Source organism: Hordeum vulgare, chromosome 2H (assembly GCF_904849725.1).
Source record: "Hordeum vulgare subsp. vulgare chromosome 2H, MorexV3_pseudomolecules_assembly, whole genome shotgun sequence".
NCBI lineage: Eukaryota > Viridiplantae > Streptophyta > Magnoliopsida > Poales > Poaceae > Hordeum > Hordeum vulgare.
Genome location: NC_058519.1, coordinates 621,930,833 through 621,947,868, shown reverse-complemented (window position 1 = coordinate 621,947,868; position 17,036 = coordinate 621,930,833). Strand labels below are relative to the sequence as shown.

The window sequence follows — 17,036 nt, the reverse complement described above, 5'->3', positions numbered from 1 at the left end:
TCCTGGTCTCCCAGCCCCCGGCCCCCGTCGCATCACGCGTTCTACGGCGCGCCATAGCCGTACGTGGCGCCGTACGACCCTCTCTCGCTCGGCCAACCGGCGCAGTCAGGCGGGCTGCCGTCGCCCTTGCCGGCCCAGCCCAAACTCCCAGCCCGTGCGCTTCCCTCGGCTCCGTGGGACCCGGCTCTGCTCGCCGCGCTGCACTCCGCCCTACACCGACAACCTACACTCGAGGTGGTGACTGGTACATGGATACCGGTGCTACGACTCACATGGTGATATCGGTGCTACGACTCACATGGCTGCTCATCTCAAGACCCTCCACACCTCCTATCTCGTCAACACCTCTACTCGGATCACCGTCAGTGACGGTTCCTCTCTACCAATTACTCATATAGGACATGCATCTCTCCCCCCCTCCACACCACCTTATTTATCCAACATCTTAGTTTCACCCGAACTTATCAAAAATCTTGTTTCCGTTCGCTACTTTACACGTGAAAATCCCGTTATTTATTGAATTTGACATGTTAGGTTTTTCTGTCAAGGACGCCCGTACCGAGATGGTGCTTCACTGATGTGACAGTCGTGACGACCTCTATCCGGTCGGCTCAGCTGCCTCCTCCACCTCCGCCGCTCCTGTTGCCCTCGCCATTGGTATGGACCTTTGGCATGCTCGCTTGGGTCATCCCAACCCAGCCACCCTTCGTCATAGTCTTCGAAGTTTTTCTTTCACATGTAATAAGAACGCGAATCACTCTTGTCACGCTTGTCGTATCGGCAAACATACCCGTCTCTCTTTTCGTGCTTCTTCTCATGTTGCCTCATACCCGTCTGAGTTAATTCATAGTGATGTGTGGACCTCTCCTGTTGCAAGTAATACGGGCTACTCTTACTATCTCGTCATCCTTGATGATTTTTTGCACTATGTGTGGACCTTCCCTTTGCGGTGCAAGTCCGATGCCATCACCACCCTTGCTGCCATTTATTCCTATGTCTCTACGCAGTTTGGGCATCCCATTCTAGCGTTCCAAACAGATAATGGGAAGGAGTTCGACAACCTGGTTGTTCGTACTCTCCTCACCGCACATGGCACGATATTTCGTCTCACTTGCCCCTACATTTCACAACACAACAGTCGTGCTAAACGCGTCCTTCGCACTCTTGACGATTGCATTCGTACGCTTCTCTTTCATGCCAATGTACCTCTACGCTTCTGGCCTGACGCCCTCGCCACCGCATCCCTTCTCCTTAACATTCGACCTTGCTGTACTCGCGGCAACTTTGCACCTCACGATCTTCTCTTCGGTTCACCACCCTCTCATGCTGAGCTTCGCATCTTCGACTGTCTCTGCTACCCTAGCATCACCGCTACTGCACCCCATAAGCTTGCCCCTTTCTCCGTCGCCTGCATCTTCCTTGGCTATCCACCCAACACCAAAGGATACCGTTGTTATGATCCCGTCTCCAACCATGTCTTCACCTGGCGGCACGTTTACTTTGACGAGAAGGTGTTTCCATTTCAGTAGGTATCTGCAGCCGTCGCATCACCGCCGGCCCTTCGACACCCTCCTCTGGTGGACGGTCTCGGTTGGCCCTTGAACCACCGCCTGGTTTTGGCGTTACTCGCGTCATTGACCGAACCGCCGACCATGCTTCTTCGACAACCGCGGATTTGGACTCCGGGTCGGCCGGCTCCTCCAGAGTTTTAATCGACTCCTCCACGACCGTCTCCTCCGTAGCCAGCCCATCTGCAGTCGGCCCCTCCACGGCCGGTCCCTCTGCAGCTGGCACATACGCAGCCGGCCCATCTGCAGCCGACCCCCGCTGCATCGGTAGTCGGGCCCTCCGCAGCCGCCCCCCTGACGCGGGCTAGGGCCGGTGTCCACCGACCGAGCCTGTGGTACTACATCAACGAGTATCTTCTTGCATCATCCACCTCCCAGCCATCACCACTTCCTGTTTCCGAGTGTTACACCTCTGTTGTAGCTAGGACCTGCCCTCTCATTCGTACCCCTAGTACTATTGTCAGGATCGTTCCCTCGACAAAGATGAAATTTGTGCGCTTTGAAGAGTGCACTATTCTCAAAGTAATCAGCATAGAAAAGGGCGTGGCATATCTCCCTATATTGCGGTTCATGGACGCAGCATACTGGGGAATGACCCCCTGAACCGAGGTCACTTCCTACTAATGTGGTCGTGGATAACTAATGCAGCCGCCACTAGCTCTTCATCATCCGAGGACGAATCATCCAATGAACAAATGAAGTTGTGAAAGAAAACTCATCACCCGCTATCCATTATACCTTATGAGCAAATTGTCGAACACCTTGCGGTCGTGGTGGAGATGCGACCGGAAAGAGCAAGTCGAGTATGCGAAGCAAGGTTGGTGTTTGTGGGTGCGCGCCCTGTGGCAATGTTGCGGCTGCCGAAAGTTGTTGGGGTTGGCAGTCAGCGCCGACGGCTCTTGCTTCTCTCCCACCGGTAGCAAGGAACCACGAACACCATCAAAAGGCTTCAATGAAACACGAGCGTGGGCCATGTATGACACGGTGTGGTTTTGGGGTGAACGGCCTCGACGGAAGGCGACGTGACCGGGAATAGGGGTGGCGACGATGATGGTGGTGGCAGTGGGCGGCGGGCGGAGGGGAGGACAGGGGAAGAGGAAAAATGGTTGTGTTCCCGATGGGCAGGCCATGGGAAGGACAAGGTCGTGCGTCCCCATGTTCGCGCATGTCCATCCGGTCGCGAACACGGTCCAAGACTGGGCCGGAAATAGGTCGAAAACGAACCAAAAACGATCATCGATATGTTTGCTCTCGCGCGTTGGACGACATGTTCTCTCCGTTTACCCCAAGCAAATTTGGCCGAACTAATTGGGGTAGCGCATTGGAGTTGGCCTAAGGCCAGTCACCGTTGAATGAGGAGGCCGATTTCGAATCTTTGTCTCACATAATTTTTTCACTTTTTCTGTTGTATTAATCTAGGATAGAGAATATTTATGCAACACTCATGATCTCCCCCGACACAAATGTTGCTCTACAACGAATAGAGACAGGGCTAGGATGAAAGCATGGAGGGGGCAAGTTTGCTCATGGAGGAGGCAACGCTTTCATGTTTCAGGAATTTTTTGATGAAGTAACTAGTAGCATTGAAAAAAAATCAATTCATTGAGCGGGGTCTAGCCCCCCTCGTCCCCCCTTAGATCCATCTGAAGTTCCTCGAGATGGCCAACCATGCTTCATATAAATTATTGTGTGTGTGTGTGTGTATATATATATATATATATATATATATATATATATATATATATATATATATTTTGTTGGTATGCTCAATGATAGTGTGTCGTGCAGAGGTCCAGCTCATCGTCTTGATTGATCAGTTTAGACGTGTTGTGATTAGATGGATGCTATGGTAGCGTTGTGAAGGGCGGGAAAGAGGATAATCAGTGATACATGTTCAAATAGATGACGTGGACCTTTGAGAGTTTTGAGCCCAACGAAAAAGAGGGTGAGCAGCAATACAAGTGCCGCGTCGTGTTCAAATAAATGCGTGGATCTTTGAGAATTTTGAGCCATACTCATTGAACCGGGAGCATGAGATTTGTTTTTCGTATTGCAATGTATAGAGGTATTAGCTAGTCTCCTTAATTAATTAATGAAGCAAATCTTACGCCTCCATTTCAAAAAAGTGTTTCTGTCCGTCCGTCATCGAAATTGTTTCTAAACTTTGAAAATATTTTTGATTTTAAAAAATGTTTGCAAAATATAAAACAAATGTTCAGCAAATAAAAAAAGTTCATGAGTTTTTAGAAACGTAAGTGTATTGAAATATGTTAATGAAATTTAAAAAACTGGCAATTTAAAAAATGTACATGAATTCAAAAATATACTAAAAATTCAAAAACTGTTCATGAATTAGAAAACAGATATTGATTCATAACATATTCGCTGATTCAAAACAGATAATGCATTACAAAAAATGTTCGTCAATTTCAGAAATTGTTCCACTGATTTCCAAAAAAATATTGCAGAGGCTGTTTTGCTAGTAAAAAAAAGTCACTACAGCAGACCGATTAACTTCTCCGTCCCTATCTCATGTTGACGTTTCTCAATCCATTGACAGTTGCTGGCTAGAAATTGGAGACTCCTCCGGCTTGTCTCTTGTCATCGTTGACTTAGTCTACTCATTGTTTTTCACGTTGAACGGAAGGCAGCAGGCTTGTTTTCTCGAACCTTGCCATTGTTGTTAGCTGGAGCGGCTCGCTGTGCCTTCGCATATACTCTACTAATTCTTTTCGACTATCAATGCATGAAATGCGGTTCCATTATTCCCATGGCAGTTCAGCGCCTCCTCCTAACCCTGGTCCTCACCACCATCGTCTCGCTCACCGGCACAATTGCTGACAAGCCCCTTGATTCTTACTGCCTAAGTACGATCAACGACACCAGCACCGGCAGCACAGAGCACCGTCTGGCAATCATTGGCAAGCTCGTCCACAACCTCCGCGATGGAGCCATGCTCAACGGCGGCTTCCACTATGACAGCTTCGGTGCTCCGCCGGACAAGGTATTTGGCCTCGTCATGTGCTACATCGACTACAACTGGGATATGTGCAAGAGATGTTTGGCGTTGGTGCTCTATTTCCCGAGGGAGCAGTGCCGCGACGGATGGACGGCTGGGGTCATGTACGATGCGTGCATCTTAAGGTACTCAAACGAGTCTTCCTTCTCCGGTCCCGATACGACTCAGGACGTCGGGCCATACTCGCTCGTCCCTGACAATGACATGAACTACGCGCGGTGGAAGCTGATGAACCGGCTCGCTGCCGAGGCCTCCAGGTCGTCGCTGAGGCTCGCGAACGGCAGTCTGCCGTATACGGACTCGCATGGCACCTCGCTGGAGATGTACGGGGCGATGCAGTGCTCCAGGGACTTGCCACCAAATGACTGCGCCGATTGTCTGCTGAGTCAACTTACGAATTTTACGATTGAAGTGAGAGGTGACACCATGACGACGGCTTATATCAAGTCCTACACTTGCTACGTTACATACAGCATGGAGCCCATCGAAATCCGAAGCCCTTCAACTGCAGAACCGCCGGAAATCCCCAGCCCTTTACCTGCAGAACCGCCGGAAATCTCCAGCCCTCCACCTGCAGTTGCAGGTACAGTATCTCATTCTCGCCCCTTGCATGTAGGAGTACTGTAAGACTGATATTGCCTCTGAATTTTTCCAATTTGTGTCTGTGTATTCAGGATTTGTGTCTGCGCCCAGCTCAAAGCACAGCAAAATGAATCTCATAATCGCAGTCTCCATATCCATGGTTGTCGGTTCCATCTTCTGTCTGGCCATATTGGCGTGGTGCTATTGGCGGTGGCAGAAAGAAAGAACTGATGAGATGGAGCAAGAGGACATCTTTGGCGATGAGGAAATGAAAGAGGAGTTCAGGAAAGGGGCCGGGCCAAGGCGATTTGGCTACCATGAGCTCGCAGTTGCCACCGGCAGATTCGCAGACAGCGAAAAGCTTGGGGAAGGAGGTTTCGGTTCAGTATACAGAGGACACATAAAAGACTTAAATCTTGATGTCGCGATAAAGAGAGTGTCCAAAAGTTCAAAACAAGGGAGGAAGGAGTATGTCTCGGAGGTGAGGACAATAAGCCGTCTCAGGCACCGTAACCTTGTACAACTCAACGGCTGGTGCCATGGTCGTGGCGAGCTTCTCCTGGTCTATGAGCTAATGCCCAATGGCAGCCTTGACACACATCTTTACAACACAGACAAGAAGTTATCATGGACAACGAGGTAAGTATCTATTGATTGTCCATTTCATTTCTAAGACTCAATACCGCGTATTTCCATGTATTGTCCATTTCTTTACAGTAGTTATAAGCAATTATAAGGATTAGCGAAACAAGTCTATACCAATTATACACAAGTCGTGTTTACATGATCTAAAAAGGAAATATTTGACACATAGTATTCAAACGAACGGATTCTCTTGCAGATACGATATTGTGCTTGGCATTGGGTACGCACTTCTGTACCTCCATGAAGAGTGGGAGCAGTGCGTCCTGCATAGGGACATCAAGCCAAGCAATGTGATGCTGGACGCGTCCTTCAACGCTAAGCTAGGTGACTTCGGGCTCGCAAGGCTCGTCGACCATAGCAAAGGATCACACACAACGGAGCTTGCGGGCACGACAGGGTACATGGACCCGGAGTGCATGCGCGTAGGCAGGGCCAGCATCGAGTCCGACATCTACAGCTTTGGTGTCGTCCTACTCGAGATCTCCACCGGTCGTAGACCCGTTGTGGTTTTGCCAGACAACACAGTGATCCACTTGGCGCAACGGGTCTCGGAGCTGTATGACCATGGAAGGATCCTTGACGCGGCGGACCAACGGCTGAACGGGGAGTTCGACGTCGGAGAAATGGAGCGTGTGATGGTGGTCGGGCTCCTGTGCACATGCCATGACTCCAGCCTGAGGCCGTCCATAAGGCAGGCCATCAACGTCTTGAGGTTCGAGGCTCCATTGCCGAACCTCCCATTGAAGATGTCGTCGGTTGTCTCTCCAGGCATTCCTCCTCCATTTTTGCTTTCATCTGGTCAGAACTCGGGACTGACGGGCTGTGCCTCGATCGGCTCCGCTGAACAACGAAATGCTTGATTAGCTTCTTCTTTTTCTGCTAGACAGACTTTACTTTAATTAGGTTTGATAAGGAGATGCAGCTCGCATATATAGTTTTCTTGTCGTAGTTGCATGCTTATGTTTGCTTAGTTAATTTATTACGTGCTAAATTAAAAAAAAACAGTGTTCTGGCACAACCCCTAATAAACGTGTAAAAGGTAGTATAGTCTTTATCGATAATTCGAGTCTGCTCCCGGACTCATCTGCTCCCGCTGACGAAAAAAATCAAAATAAATATATAAAATTCAAAAAATGCCAATTTTTTTGTATGGTAGACAATTAGATGCGTGATGCTTGCTGCAAATTTCAGCTTATTTAGACATCTAAGCAGCTCTCAGCAAAAAAATAAATCGGTTCAGAAAAGTTTGTGAACAGTTAATCTTTTTTACACACCCCGATTTGTCTTTTTTCTGATAGCTCCTCTGATGTCCAAATAGGTTGAATTTGCAGCGGACCTGAGACCTCACGCATCTAATTGTCTATCACAAAAAAAAGGATTTTTTTTATATTTTCTATTATTTCTTTTGATTCGTTTCGTCAACGGAGGCGCAATTGAGCCCGGGAGTAGAAACGCCGCTCCCTTTGTCCTTTACCGTATGGTATATCCGCTATCGTACGACCGCCCGCCCGTTCGCTCTGTCCCGTACGCCCGCCCGTGTAAGCATGATAACTTAAAAATTGGGCTGACTTGTTGAGTTGCTGCCGCGAGAATGGGGCACTTGGGGAACTCGATGGTCGCCGATGGTTGTGCACCCGTGCAACCAGCAGAGGCGCAACCGCGTAGGGCAAGATCAGGGGTGCACATAGCTCGCTGTCAAAGGAAGACTGAAAGAGAGGCGAGAACCTCGTCGGCGGCTGGGCTCCAGGGCGAGGTAGTGCACTGGGAGGAGCGGTAGTGTACACCCCTCGCTGGCCAAACTTTACTTAAAGCATCTACAACAGCCGCGCAAAATTAGCGTCGCGCCGTAAATCCAGCCGTTTTAGCGCGCGCGCAACGCGACGGATGGCTCTAGCGGGCGCGCAAAAACGACGCGCGCGGCATATCCAGTTCAGCGCGCTGGCCGAAACGCAATCGCGCGCGGTGTATTTAGGGCCCCCGCTTCCGCGCGCGGCAGACTTGAACGCTCGCGCGAAACTCTCTCCTCTCCTCCTCCTCCTATGCACCGCGCGCGCCGGCGCCGGCGCCCTGCCACCGCACCCATGGACGCGCACACCTGCACCCCGCTCACCCCGTTGTACAGCCCCCCCCCCCGCCGCCGCGCCGAAAACCCTAGCGCAGGGGCCGTTGGCGTCGCCACCGCCGGAGCTCTGCCGACCGTCGGCCTCGCGCGCAGCCTCTTCTTGCCGCCGCGGACCAAGGCGACGGGTGGCGTCGCGCCGGCGCCGTCCCGTGCCGCCGCCGCACCGTCGAAGCTGTTTCCATTTTAAACTTGGTTGGATGAACTTGTGGGTATTAACTTTTATGCATCAACTTGTTTGTATCAAATTCACATGTTCATTGCATTTTTGCGCGTTGCTGGAGCGGCGATGCACGCGCTCTGCATTTTAGCGCGGCTGCTGGAGGCAGCGTCTATCCCCACGCTAAACCAGCCGAAGCGCGCGCGGCAAACACATTTTTTGAACGCGGCGCGAAGCACGGCTGTTGAAGATGTTCTTAAGCCTAAACACACTCCCTCTCTAGGTAGAGCATGGGCAGCTTTATTCCCACTCCTGCGGACCTACCTTAACTTAGAAGCTAGCTTAGATCGAAGAAACTCCTTCATCTCCTCGATGCATGATGGCTGCAGCAGTGGTTAGATTCTTCTTGCTGTCGTTGAGCATATTCACCATGTTTTTGTTGTCCACTTCCACATGCACCCTAGGAGCGTCAAGTTGCATTGTCAACTTGGTGGCTTCCTTGCAAGCCAGAATCTCAGCAAGTTCCGGACAAGATACCTAGGAAAATTGAAACATGCAGCAGCCCCACCGTGGGGGTCTCGTGTGACTACACCGCCTCCTGCTCGGTCATTATGCTTGGACATCGCCCCGTCAGCATTAAACTTTATGCTCTGGTGTTTTCCACCTCACTGCCGGGTAAGAGTTTTAACCTTGTTTCCGTGCACAAGTCTCCATTCTTCATTAAATCTGATGACTGAATCAGCAACATTCCGGGCATCTGCAATCCTTTTACCATCGTGGCTTGGGGTCAGATCTGGGCAAACAGGCCGGGTAAATGGGCCGGGCCGACAGCCCGCGTGCTTGGCACGACACGAGCCCGGCCCGACATGGAGCTAATCGTCCTCGGGTCCGGCACGAAGCAGGCCTCGGACCGTGCCTGGGACTGGAGGCTGGGCACGTGGGCCGGCACGGCATGAACCGTTTATATATATATATATATATATATATATATATATATATATATATATATATATATATATATATAGGACTAAAATAAATTCATAAGACTAAAAAATGCGGCCCAACGTGTTAATCGGATCAACATGCCGGTCCGTTTAATAATCGGGCCGTGCTTGGGCCTAGAGACGCAGCCCACGGGTCGGCACGGCACGACCCGACTAATAAACGTGCCTGGGCGGGCCGTGCCGTGCCAGACCCGATTACCACGGGCTGTGCCGGGCCGGCCCGTTTGGGCCAGGTCTGCTTGGGGTGTGTTAGTCCGTGGTCAACAGGTAAGTTTTATTGGGCCAATTATTTTTCTCTGGCCCAGTTGAAAAAAATCCCTGCCCATCCTGTACCTTCGCCCGTGACGGCCAGAAAAATAAGGGGGTGTTTCTTTTAAGGGACTTTTTGATGTAGGGACTAAAAACGTCCCTTTTAGTCCCATGTGAAAAAAACAGGAGGAACTTTTAGGGACTAAAAGGGGTATTTGGGACTAAAGGAAGAAGATCCTATGGGAGGGACTTTTTGAAACTTTTTTGGCATTTTTTTCAACAGTGCCCCTACTTTTTACATGTCATTTAATGACCTCTAGTCCATGTTTAATCCTTGAAATGAAAACGGATAGAGACTATAGACTTTTTAATTAGGACTAAAAATTTTTTTAGGACTTTTTAAATAAACATGGCCTAACCCTCCGCGCTAACCCTAGCCATCCAAAGATGGCGGCGGCTGAGGAGAGCAAAGGGGAGGGGAAGATGGCGGCGGCGGAGGAGGAGGAGAGGGAGAGAGTGAGGGACCCCTTGTATCCTGACCGATCGACCCCGCAGATCCTTGAGGTCGCCTTCGGCAAGGATGTGGTCGACATTCCCTCCAACGCCGACGAGAGCCCCGCCTGGTCGCTGCTCGTCGGCGCCAAGAGCGGCGCCGTACGCTTGCACCGTTTTCGCGTGGCGAGGTCCGGGCGGATCTCAGGTCGGAGCGACGACGACATCCAGGTCTTCCACGACCTCAAGCAGTCGCAGGGGTGCAGCTCTGGCGCCAGCGCAGCCCTGGCTCCCGACGGCCGCTCGCTCTGCCTCCTGCGGCGGGTCGAGGACGCGCAAACCGAGGCCCTGCAGCTGCAGGTGCCGGCCGAAGCAGTAGCGCTTCCCCCGCTGGATCCAAGCATGCGCGGCCGGTGCATGCCCATCTCCGCCGACGGCCACATATGGGCCGTGTCCGCGACCTACTCTTCTTGCACCAGTTACAGCATCCTCCTGCAGCGCCTGGTCATCCAAGACGAAGACCAGCGTTGGGAGCAGGTCGGCGAGCCCTCCACCCAGCACTGCAAATTCGAGCCCTTCCCCTCCAGCCATTGGGGCATTGACTTCCTCCAGGGCTACGCCGTGCTCCCTCGCCACGGCCCGGACGGGGGCACGCTCATCCTGCTCTCCCTCCTAAACGGCCTTTTCTTCACCTTCAACTGCTCCGCCCCCGACGCCGGCTGGACCAAGGTAACCCAAACCCAGGACCACAAGCACTACGTCCCTATCCTCGGCCGTGGCGTGTATGCGCAGGAAAGCAATGCCGTCTACGTGCTGCGCAAAAACGTCATCTACGCATACAAGCTCGGGCATGAAGGGACAGGCCTGAAGCTAGACCCCCCTTTGGAGATTAGATTTCCTTGTGTTAGAAGAATCACAGCGCATGGCTTGCTCACACATCTCGGCCGCGGGGTCATGTGCTCTGTCTTGATCAGTGTGGAGTTCCCATGCCGGAGCGACCACCTACACGCCATTGTCACCACCTTCCACCTTGGTCCTGAGCCCTCCCATGTCAAGCTCCTGCACTCCGCCTCCCGCCAGGTCGACTTGTTGTTGCCCGTCGAAGACATCGACGATTTTGAATTGTGTTTTCTGCAGTAAGTTTCTCCACTAATCCATGCCATTGTTTGGACCATTGGTTGATCCGTGCATTCATTTTGGTCATCTTGCATACAAATTAATCTTCTTCTATAATCAATCACTTATAGAGAGTATAAGGATGACCAGGTGCTGCCACCTCAAGTCCATCAGGAGGGGGTGCTTCGTGATCGCTGCAGGTATTTATCGATCCACAAGCTTGAGCTTGGCTTAGATATTTCATTCCAATTATATAAGTTTCTTGTGCATAACCTATTTTTGCTTCTTGCATGCAGTCATCTTCTCCCACCAGGTCCTCCTCCTCCCTATGTGAAGCCACATATGGACAACGAACTCTTGTTTATTATCTGCCAAGCTGGTTCCCAATCATTTATCTATAGAACCACTCTCACAGATCTGAATCCAGAGATAAGAATAGCCCCTCCTCTCAAACCACACTACATTGTACATGGAGATCGGTATGGAGATGATGATGGTCAGAGGCACATTTTTCGCAGTAGCTCGAAACTGTATGCTGTCTCGTTCCAAAAAGATGGCGTGCATGAGCTTAGGCCCTGTTTGGTTTCAAATAAGTCACCAACTTATAAGTTAAAAAATGCAAAAAGTGACTTATTTTGTCAAACAGGTTCAACTTGTAAGTCACCCCAACTTATAAGTCATAAGTTGCTCCACCCCAACTTAAAACTTATAAGTCACTTACTTTTGGATGGGTCGCACCATTTTTTCAGCCAGCCCACCCGTGACCACGCCTCCCCACGCCCAGGCACCGCGCACCCCACCGCGCACCCCGCGCCTCCCCATCGTTCCAGGCACCCGCGCACCCCATCACGAGCTCGCTGCCGCCGCCCTCCATTGCGAGCTCGCCGCCGCCGGCCTCCCTCGCGAGCTCGCCCCGCCCGGATCCGCTCGCCTCCGCCCGGATCCGCTCGCCGCCCGGTTTCCACCATGGCCGGTAGGAGCTTCGCCGCCCTTTTCCAAGATTCCCAAGGCGCCGACGAGGAAGAGGTCAGGGGCTGATGTCGCTCCTCGAGACCAAGGCCCCGGCCATCGGGTTCGACATCGGCAGCTCCGACGGCGTGCACGGCCTGGCGCTCTGCCGTGGGGACGTCCCCAGGACGACGTGCGCCGAGTGCATCCGCTCCGCGGGAGCCCAGGCCCAGGGCCTCTGCTCGTCCAAGAAGGACGCCGTCGTCTGGCTCGACGCCTGCATGCTCCGCTACTCCGACGAGCCGTTCTTCGGCGAGGTCGACGACGACCACAGCGCCGTCGTGCCGGGCGGCGTCCAGAGCGCGGCGAGGTCTGTCCAGTTCGACAACGAGGTCGCCGGCATGATGAAGAGGCTCACGAGGACGGCGTACCTCTCGCCGCTGCTGTTCGCCGCCGGGGCAGCCGAGGCGGTCGCCGGGACGCGGAGACTGCACGGGCTCGCGCAGTGCACCAAGGACCTGTCCGGTTTCGCACCAAGGACCAAGGTGTGGTCAGGTGACTTATAAGTCAGGTGACAACCAAACAAGGGTGACTTATAAGTCACTGGTTTTAAGTCACTTGACTTATAAGTCACCTGACTTATTGGAACCAAACAGGGTCTTAATCTGGACACCAAATTTCAGATTTTCGATCACCTTGCACGGCGGCCTGTTTCTGCTTCGTCTGTTCATCCTTTTGTTATGGTTATCCAAGTTGGCTCTGCAACTCTTGCTCTTAGTGAAACCCTCCAAGTTTACCGTAGGACCCACCTTGTTCGTCCTATTGGGTCCACCTCATGCGTGCGCTGCCGCACAGATCAGTCTCAGGTTCTTGACAGAAAGGTGAAGCTGTCGGGATATGTGGTAGTGGGTGATGATTCCTTTATAGTCTGTGACATGTTCCTGTCTTCAGTTTGACCTCCGTGCCAAGCAGTGGCATGTTGTCATGCCTTGGGCTTCATGGAGTAAATACCTGCCAAGGGATATGCATAGTACCCACCTTCTAAAAGGCAGATGCATATATGTTGATGGTTTTATCTACACATGCATTTGAAATGGGCCTGCTGCTTATGAACTACTCTGTGAAAATCATTGTGTGTACCTTAACCCCCAAATATCTTTGCCATTCACACGGGAGATTAACAATTGGGACTGTGAAAGAATGTGTTTGGATTATGCTGGCAAAGACAACTCGGGCGCCATCTTGTTTTGGGTGGTGCAAGGTGAATCTCTCTCTCTCTCTCTCTCTCTCTCTCTTTCTTTCTCATACATGGTGACCAGCTCATGGAAGATGTCATCACCTCTACTGTTCTTGTATATATAGGTTGGCAAATTACAGATCAGCCCCCCATGAATCAACTACGGATCACCGCCGTCCGGGTTGAGACTAAGAAAACACCCAGCAAGAGCATGGAACCGGTGGGACTGAACCATGTGGTCTATGCCACACGTCTCATTGATCAAGAGGAAGCAATTGAGCAAGAGAGAGTAATTAGTACCAGATGCTTTGCGGTCTCATCTTCCTCCATCTTCCTTGGACAATGACACTGGGGTCATGGGCAGAGTGATTGACTACCTGGCTGATGGAGCATTTTTTTGTACGTGGAAGGAGAGGACAGTTGCAGCTAACTTTATATTTTGCTGACAAGTTGTTTGGTAGAGACTCTAATTGGACCAACGACGACAAGTGACTTTGTAAGCACCCTGCTTGGAACTTTGAAGTTAAACTAGGGGTAGGAATTGGGTTTATATGGTTAATATATATATATATTATTGTTCTTTTGAATTTTGCTTCCCCTAAAATGATAAAATGGCTATTGAAGTAATCACCAAGAAAATACTCCCTCCGTTTCTAAATATAAGTCTTTTTAGAGATTTGACTAGGGAACTACATACGAAGTAAAATGGATGAATTTACTTTCTAAAGCATGTCTATATACATACGTATGTAGTCTCTTTTTTTTTTAGAAAAAGAGGATGACCCCCGGCCTCTGCATCTGGGAGATGCATGCGGCCATTTTATTGATTATTCTCGAGGACCTTACAAAGCAGTACAACAATATGTCTGAATCCGCCGTCTTGGCAACATTTGTCGCTACTCTTATTCATATGATGAAGGGGTGCAAGCTGGACCAAATACCCAGACCTCTCACCTAAGCCTAACATCTAAAGCCGGAGACCCTGATCGAGCCACATACCGGGTCCGGGAAACAAACCGATCCGACGCACTCACATGTGTCGTCGCCGCCATCTTCCACTGGTCCATCTTCAGATCAGATTGAGGTACCAGCCTTGGCAGGTGCCTCCGTCATCGACGCCATCATGACGACAAATGACGACCTCCACCTACGCGAGTCCATCTCCAAGCAACGGACGGAGATCCATGCTAGGATAGGGCCGCACCACCGCCGTCGTCCACCACCCACAAGCGCCACTCAGCCCCAAGGTTCCCAAAGCGGCACCTTCAAGAAGGGAACGACACCGTGAGCGCCGCCGCCGCCCAACAAAGTTAAGGCTTTCGTCCGGAAGACCTAGGGGAAGGGGAAGTGAGGGGATCAGTCCATACCGACGCCTCCAAGGAGGGGAACGGCGCCCTCAGGCGTCGCCATCGACGCGGCCGGCCATGTCCGACCAGGGATTTCGCCCGAACTAGATCCCCACCACCAGCAGCACCTCCTTTACAAAACCGGCAATCCAAAAAAGCTTAGTGAAATCTCTTAAAAGACTTATATTTAGGAACGGAGGGAGTAGGTTTCATTCAGCATGCAAGAGCTTCGCACCATAAAGTTGGAAGTACGCCGTATGTTAAATGGGGACAACTAAAGTGGAAATAGAAACAGCCTTGCAATATTAGCATTTGCCAAGCAGATGATGGTGCCATGGTGGTGTTATGCAGAGTTCCTGATATACCTGAATGCAGGGGCGGAGGAGACGGTAGGGCAAGGTTGGGCAGCTGCCCCACCTTGATTTTTTGCAAAAGCGTTTTATATGGATATACATACCATGCTTATACGTTGTGGTCGGCTTGGTTGATTTCTTCCAGCGAGCTGTGGCCTCGCTGGGAAATAACATAGACGTGACCCGTGAGCCCACTTCATGAGATCCCGCTGCGGGGCTGTTGGCCATCATTTTAGCTCTTAGAGCTTGACGAAGATCAAGTGGCCGTGAACTCAGTCAGGCATGGTATGGAAATTCTGTTTTTGCAAGAGCATGTTCCATTGCGGTAGTCTCTGCCTCCGCCATTGTTACTCGTAGTGAAAGCAACTTTTTATGATAGAGTTTGCCCTATCTCGAATTTTTCGTCCTCCGCCACTACCTGAATGGTAACTCCGCCACTACCTGAATGTACCAAGACGATTCAGAGCTCCGAGCTAGTTTTTTTTTTCTTGAGTCGAGCTCCGAGCTAGGTTAGCAAAATTTGTTGATGGAGGAGGAAGCGAATGAACATTCGCTTGAGGGGAACCCTCCCAGCGAACCCCTCTCGCCCTCCACAAGTAAGGCATCAGGTGGTCCAAAAAAGAAAATGCCTATTTTTTCTGTCATGCACTGCAAAGATTTGAAATCTGGTATATTGTACCTCAATTTAAAAGGGTTAAAGAGTACAAGGAAATGCCATGATGTACAACAAAATAAAAATGCAGTCACTTTGAAAATTGATTAGGTGTCGTACGCCCCGAAAAACACACAATTTACAAACTGTCGAAAATAATAATTTCACGTGCTAAAATTAGAAGAAAAAGAAACCTGGACATTGCCATCCCAGTGCCGCATTATTGACAAAAGAACAAAAAAACTTTGAACAATGCCATGTGGCCATCCATATGTAAGGTGGGGAAAGTAAAAATGGCATGTCTTAGAATATACCATGATGAAAAGAAAACACAAAAAATATGTAAAAATGACATCTGATCAATACCTGGAAATTGTAAAATTTGCCATGATCTTGATAAATAAAAATGTCATGCTATCAATAATAAAATGTCATGCTATCAATAATAAAATGTCATGCTCTTAATAGTAGAAAAGCCATGATCTTTATAATAAAGTTGTCGTGCTTTCAATAATAAAAAAATGGCATGGTCTTAAATAATAAAATGTCATGCTCTGAATAGTAGTAATGTCAAAAAATGGCATGGTATTAACATAAAAATGTCATGTTGTTAAAAGGTACAATGACATGCTCTTAATAGTAGAAATGCCATGGTCCTGATAGTGGAAAGGCCCTGGTCTTAATAATAAAAATGGCATGCTTTCAAAAGTAGAAAACGCCATGCTCTTGGTCACTGGAAATATGTATACTTTGCCATACAAAGTTTTCGTCACAAAAAATATGGAGCTATCATGGCAAGAATTTTTTTTCCATGGTAGGGAAAAACACAAGGATTTAGAGACACAGTGCTGGAAAGTGCCATGTTGCTAACTAACACAAAATGCCATGTTTTGGGAACAAATCATGTAGAAACTACCATAACAAAAACAAAGTTAAAAATATGTTGTCCTAATTTTTGCTTATCTGGTCAGTTTATTTTGTTACTGGGAGGTACTCGTGATTATCTTAAATCGTATTAAATGGATGAGTCATAGGGTAAACCATATATTTACCGGGGTGTGGTACCATTGTTGCATGTTTCTAATTGCTATGGTGTAGCTATTGATTATTTTAGTGTTTATGTTGGTCCGTAATTTGCAAAATAGCCCATGTAGTTTGGGGTATTCAACTTGTTGTCCTTGTAATAAGTCTACCTGAGCCGGTATAGGCAAGAGAAAATAAAAAATATATAACCCAACCACCCACCCTCCCAATCCCATCCCGATCTCGAGCGTGAGACCACCTCGATCGTGCCACGCCCTACCCCATCTTATCGATGCATTTTGGGTAGGGCTCCGCCGACGCCGCCACACGCGGCCATGCTAGTCTTCTTCTCTGTCCATCCGTTCTAGGGGGCTCGACATCGCCTTGCCGCCGTCATGTCGGCCTCGCCTGAATTCCGTTTGTCAGCATCTTCTCCACCCGTTGGTGATTAGAGGCTTAGCCAAGGAGCCGAGTCAGGCGCCGCTGCGTGGACATGTCGCGGTCGTGCGAGAGTGGGGACGAC

At 50.0% G+C, this 17,036-nt stretch overlaps 2 protein-coding genes across 2 annotated transcripts; both read left to right on the top strand.

The window, feature by feature from the left end:
- Positions 1–4,338: 4,338 nt before the first annotated feature.
- LOC123428798 (L-type lectin-domain containing receptor kinase IX.1-like) lies at positions 4,339–6,674 on the top strand. The gene is made up of 3 exons (XM_045112941.1): positions 4,339–5,170; positions 5,262–5,808; positions 6,011–6,674. Exons 1-3 carry the CDS (start codon positions 4,339–4,341, stop codon positions 6,672–6,674), a joined length of 2,043 nt encoding a protein of 680 aa, XP_044968876.1.
- A 5,221-nt stretch (positions 6,675–11,895) lies between these two features.
- Positions 11,896–12,858, top strand: LOC123428797 (cysteine-rich repeat secretory protein 38-like). Its single transcript, XM_045112940.1, has 2 exons — positions 11,896–12,447; positions 12,559–12,858. The coding sequence occupies exons 1-2, from the start codon at positions 11,992–11,994 to the stop codon at positions 12,856–12,858; spliced, it is 756 nt and encodes a 251-aa protein (XP_044968875.1). The 5' UTR covers positions 11,896–11,991.
- The last annotated feature ends 4,178 nt before the right edge of the window (positions 12,859–17,036 follow it).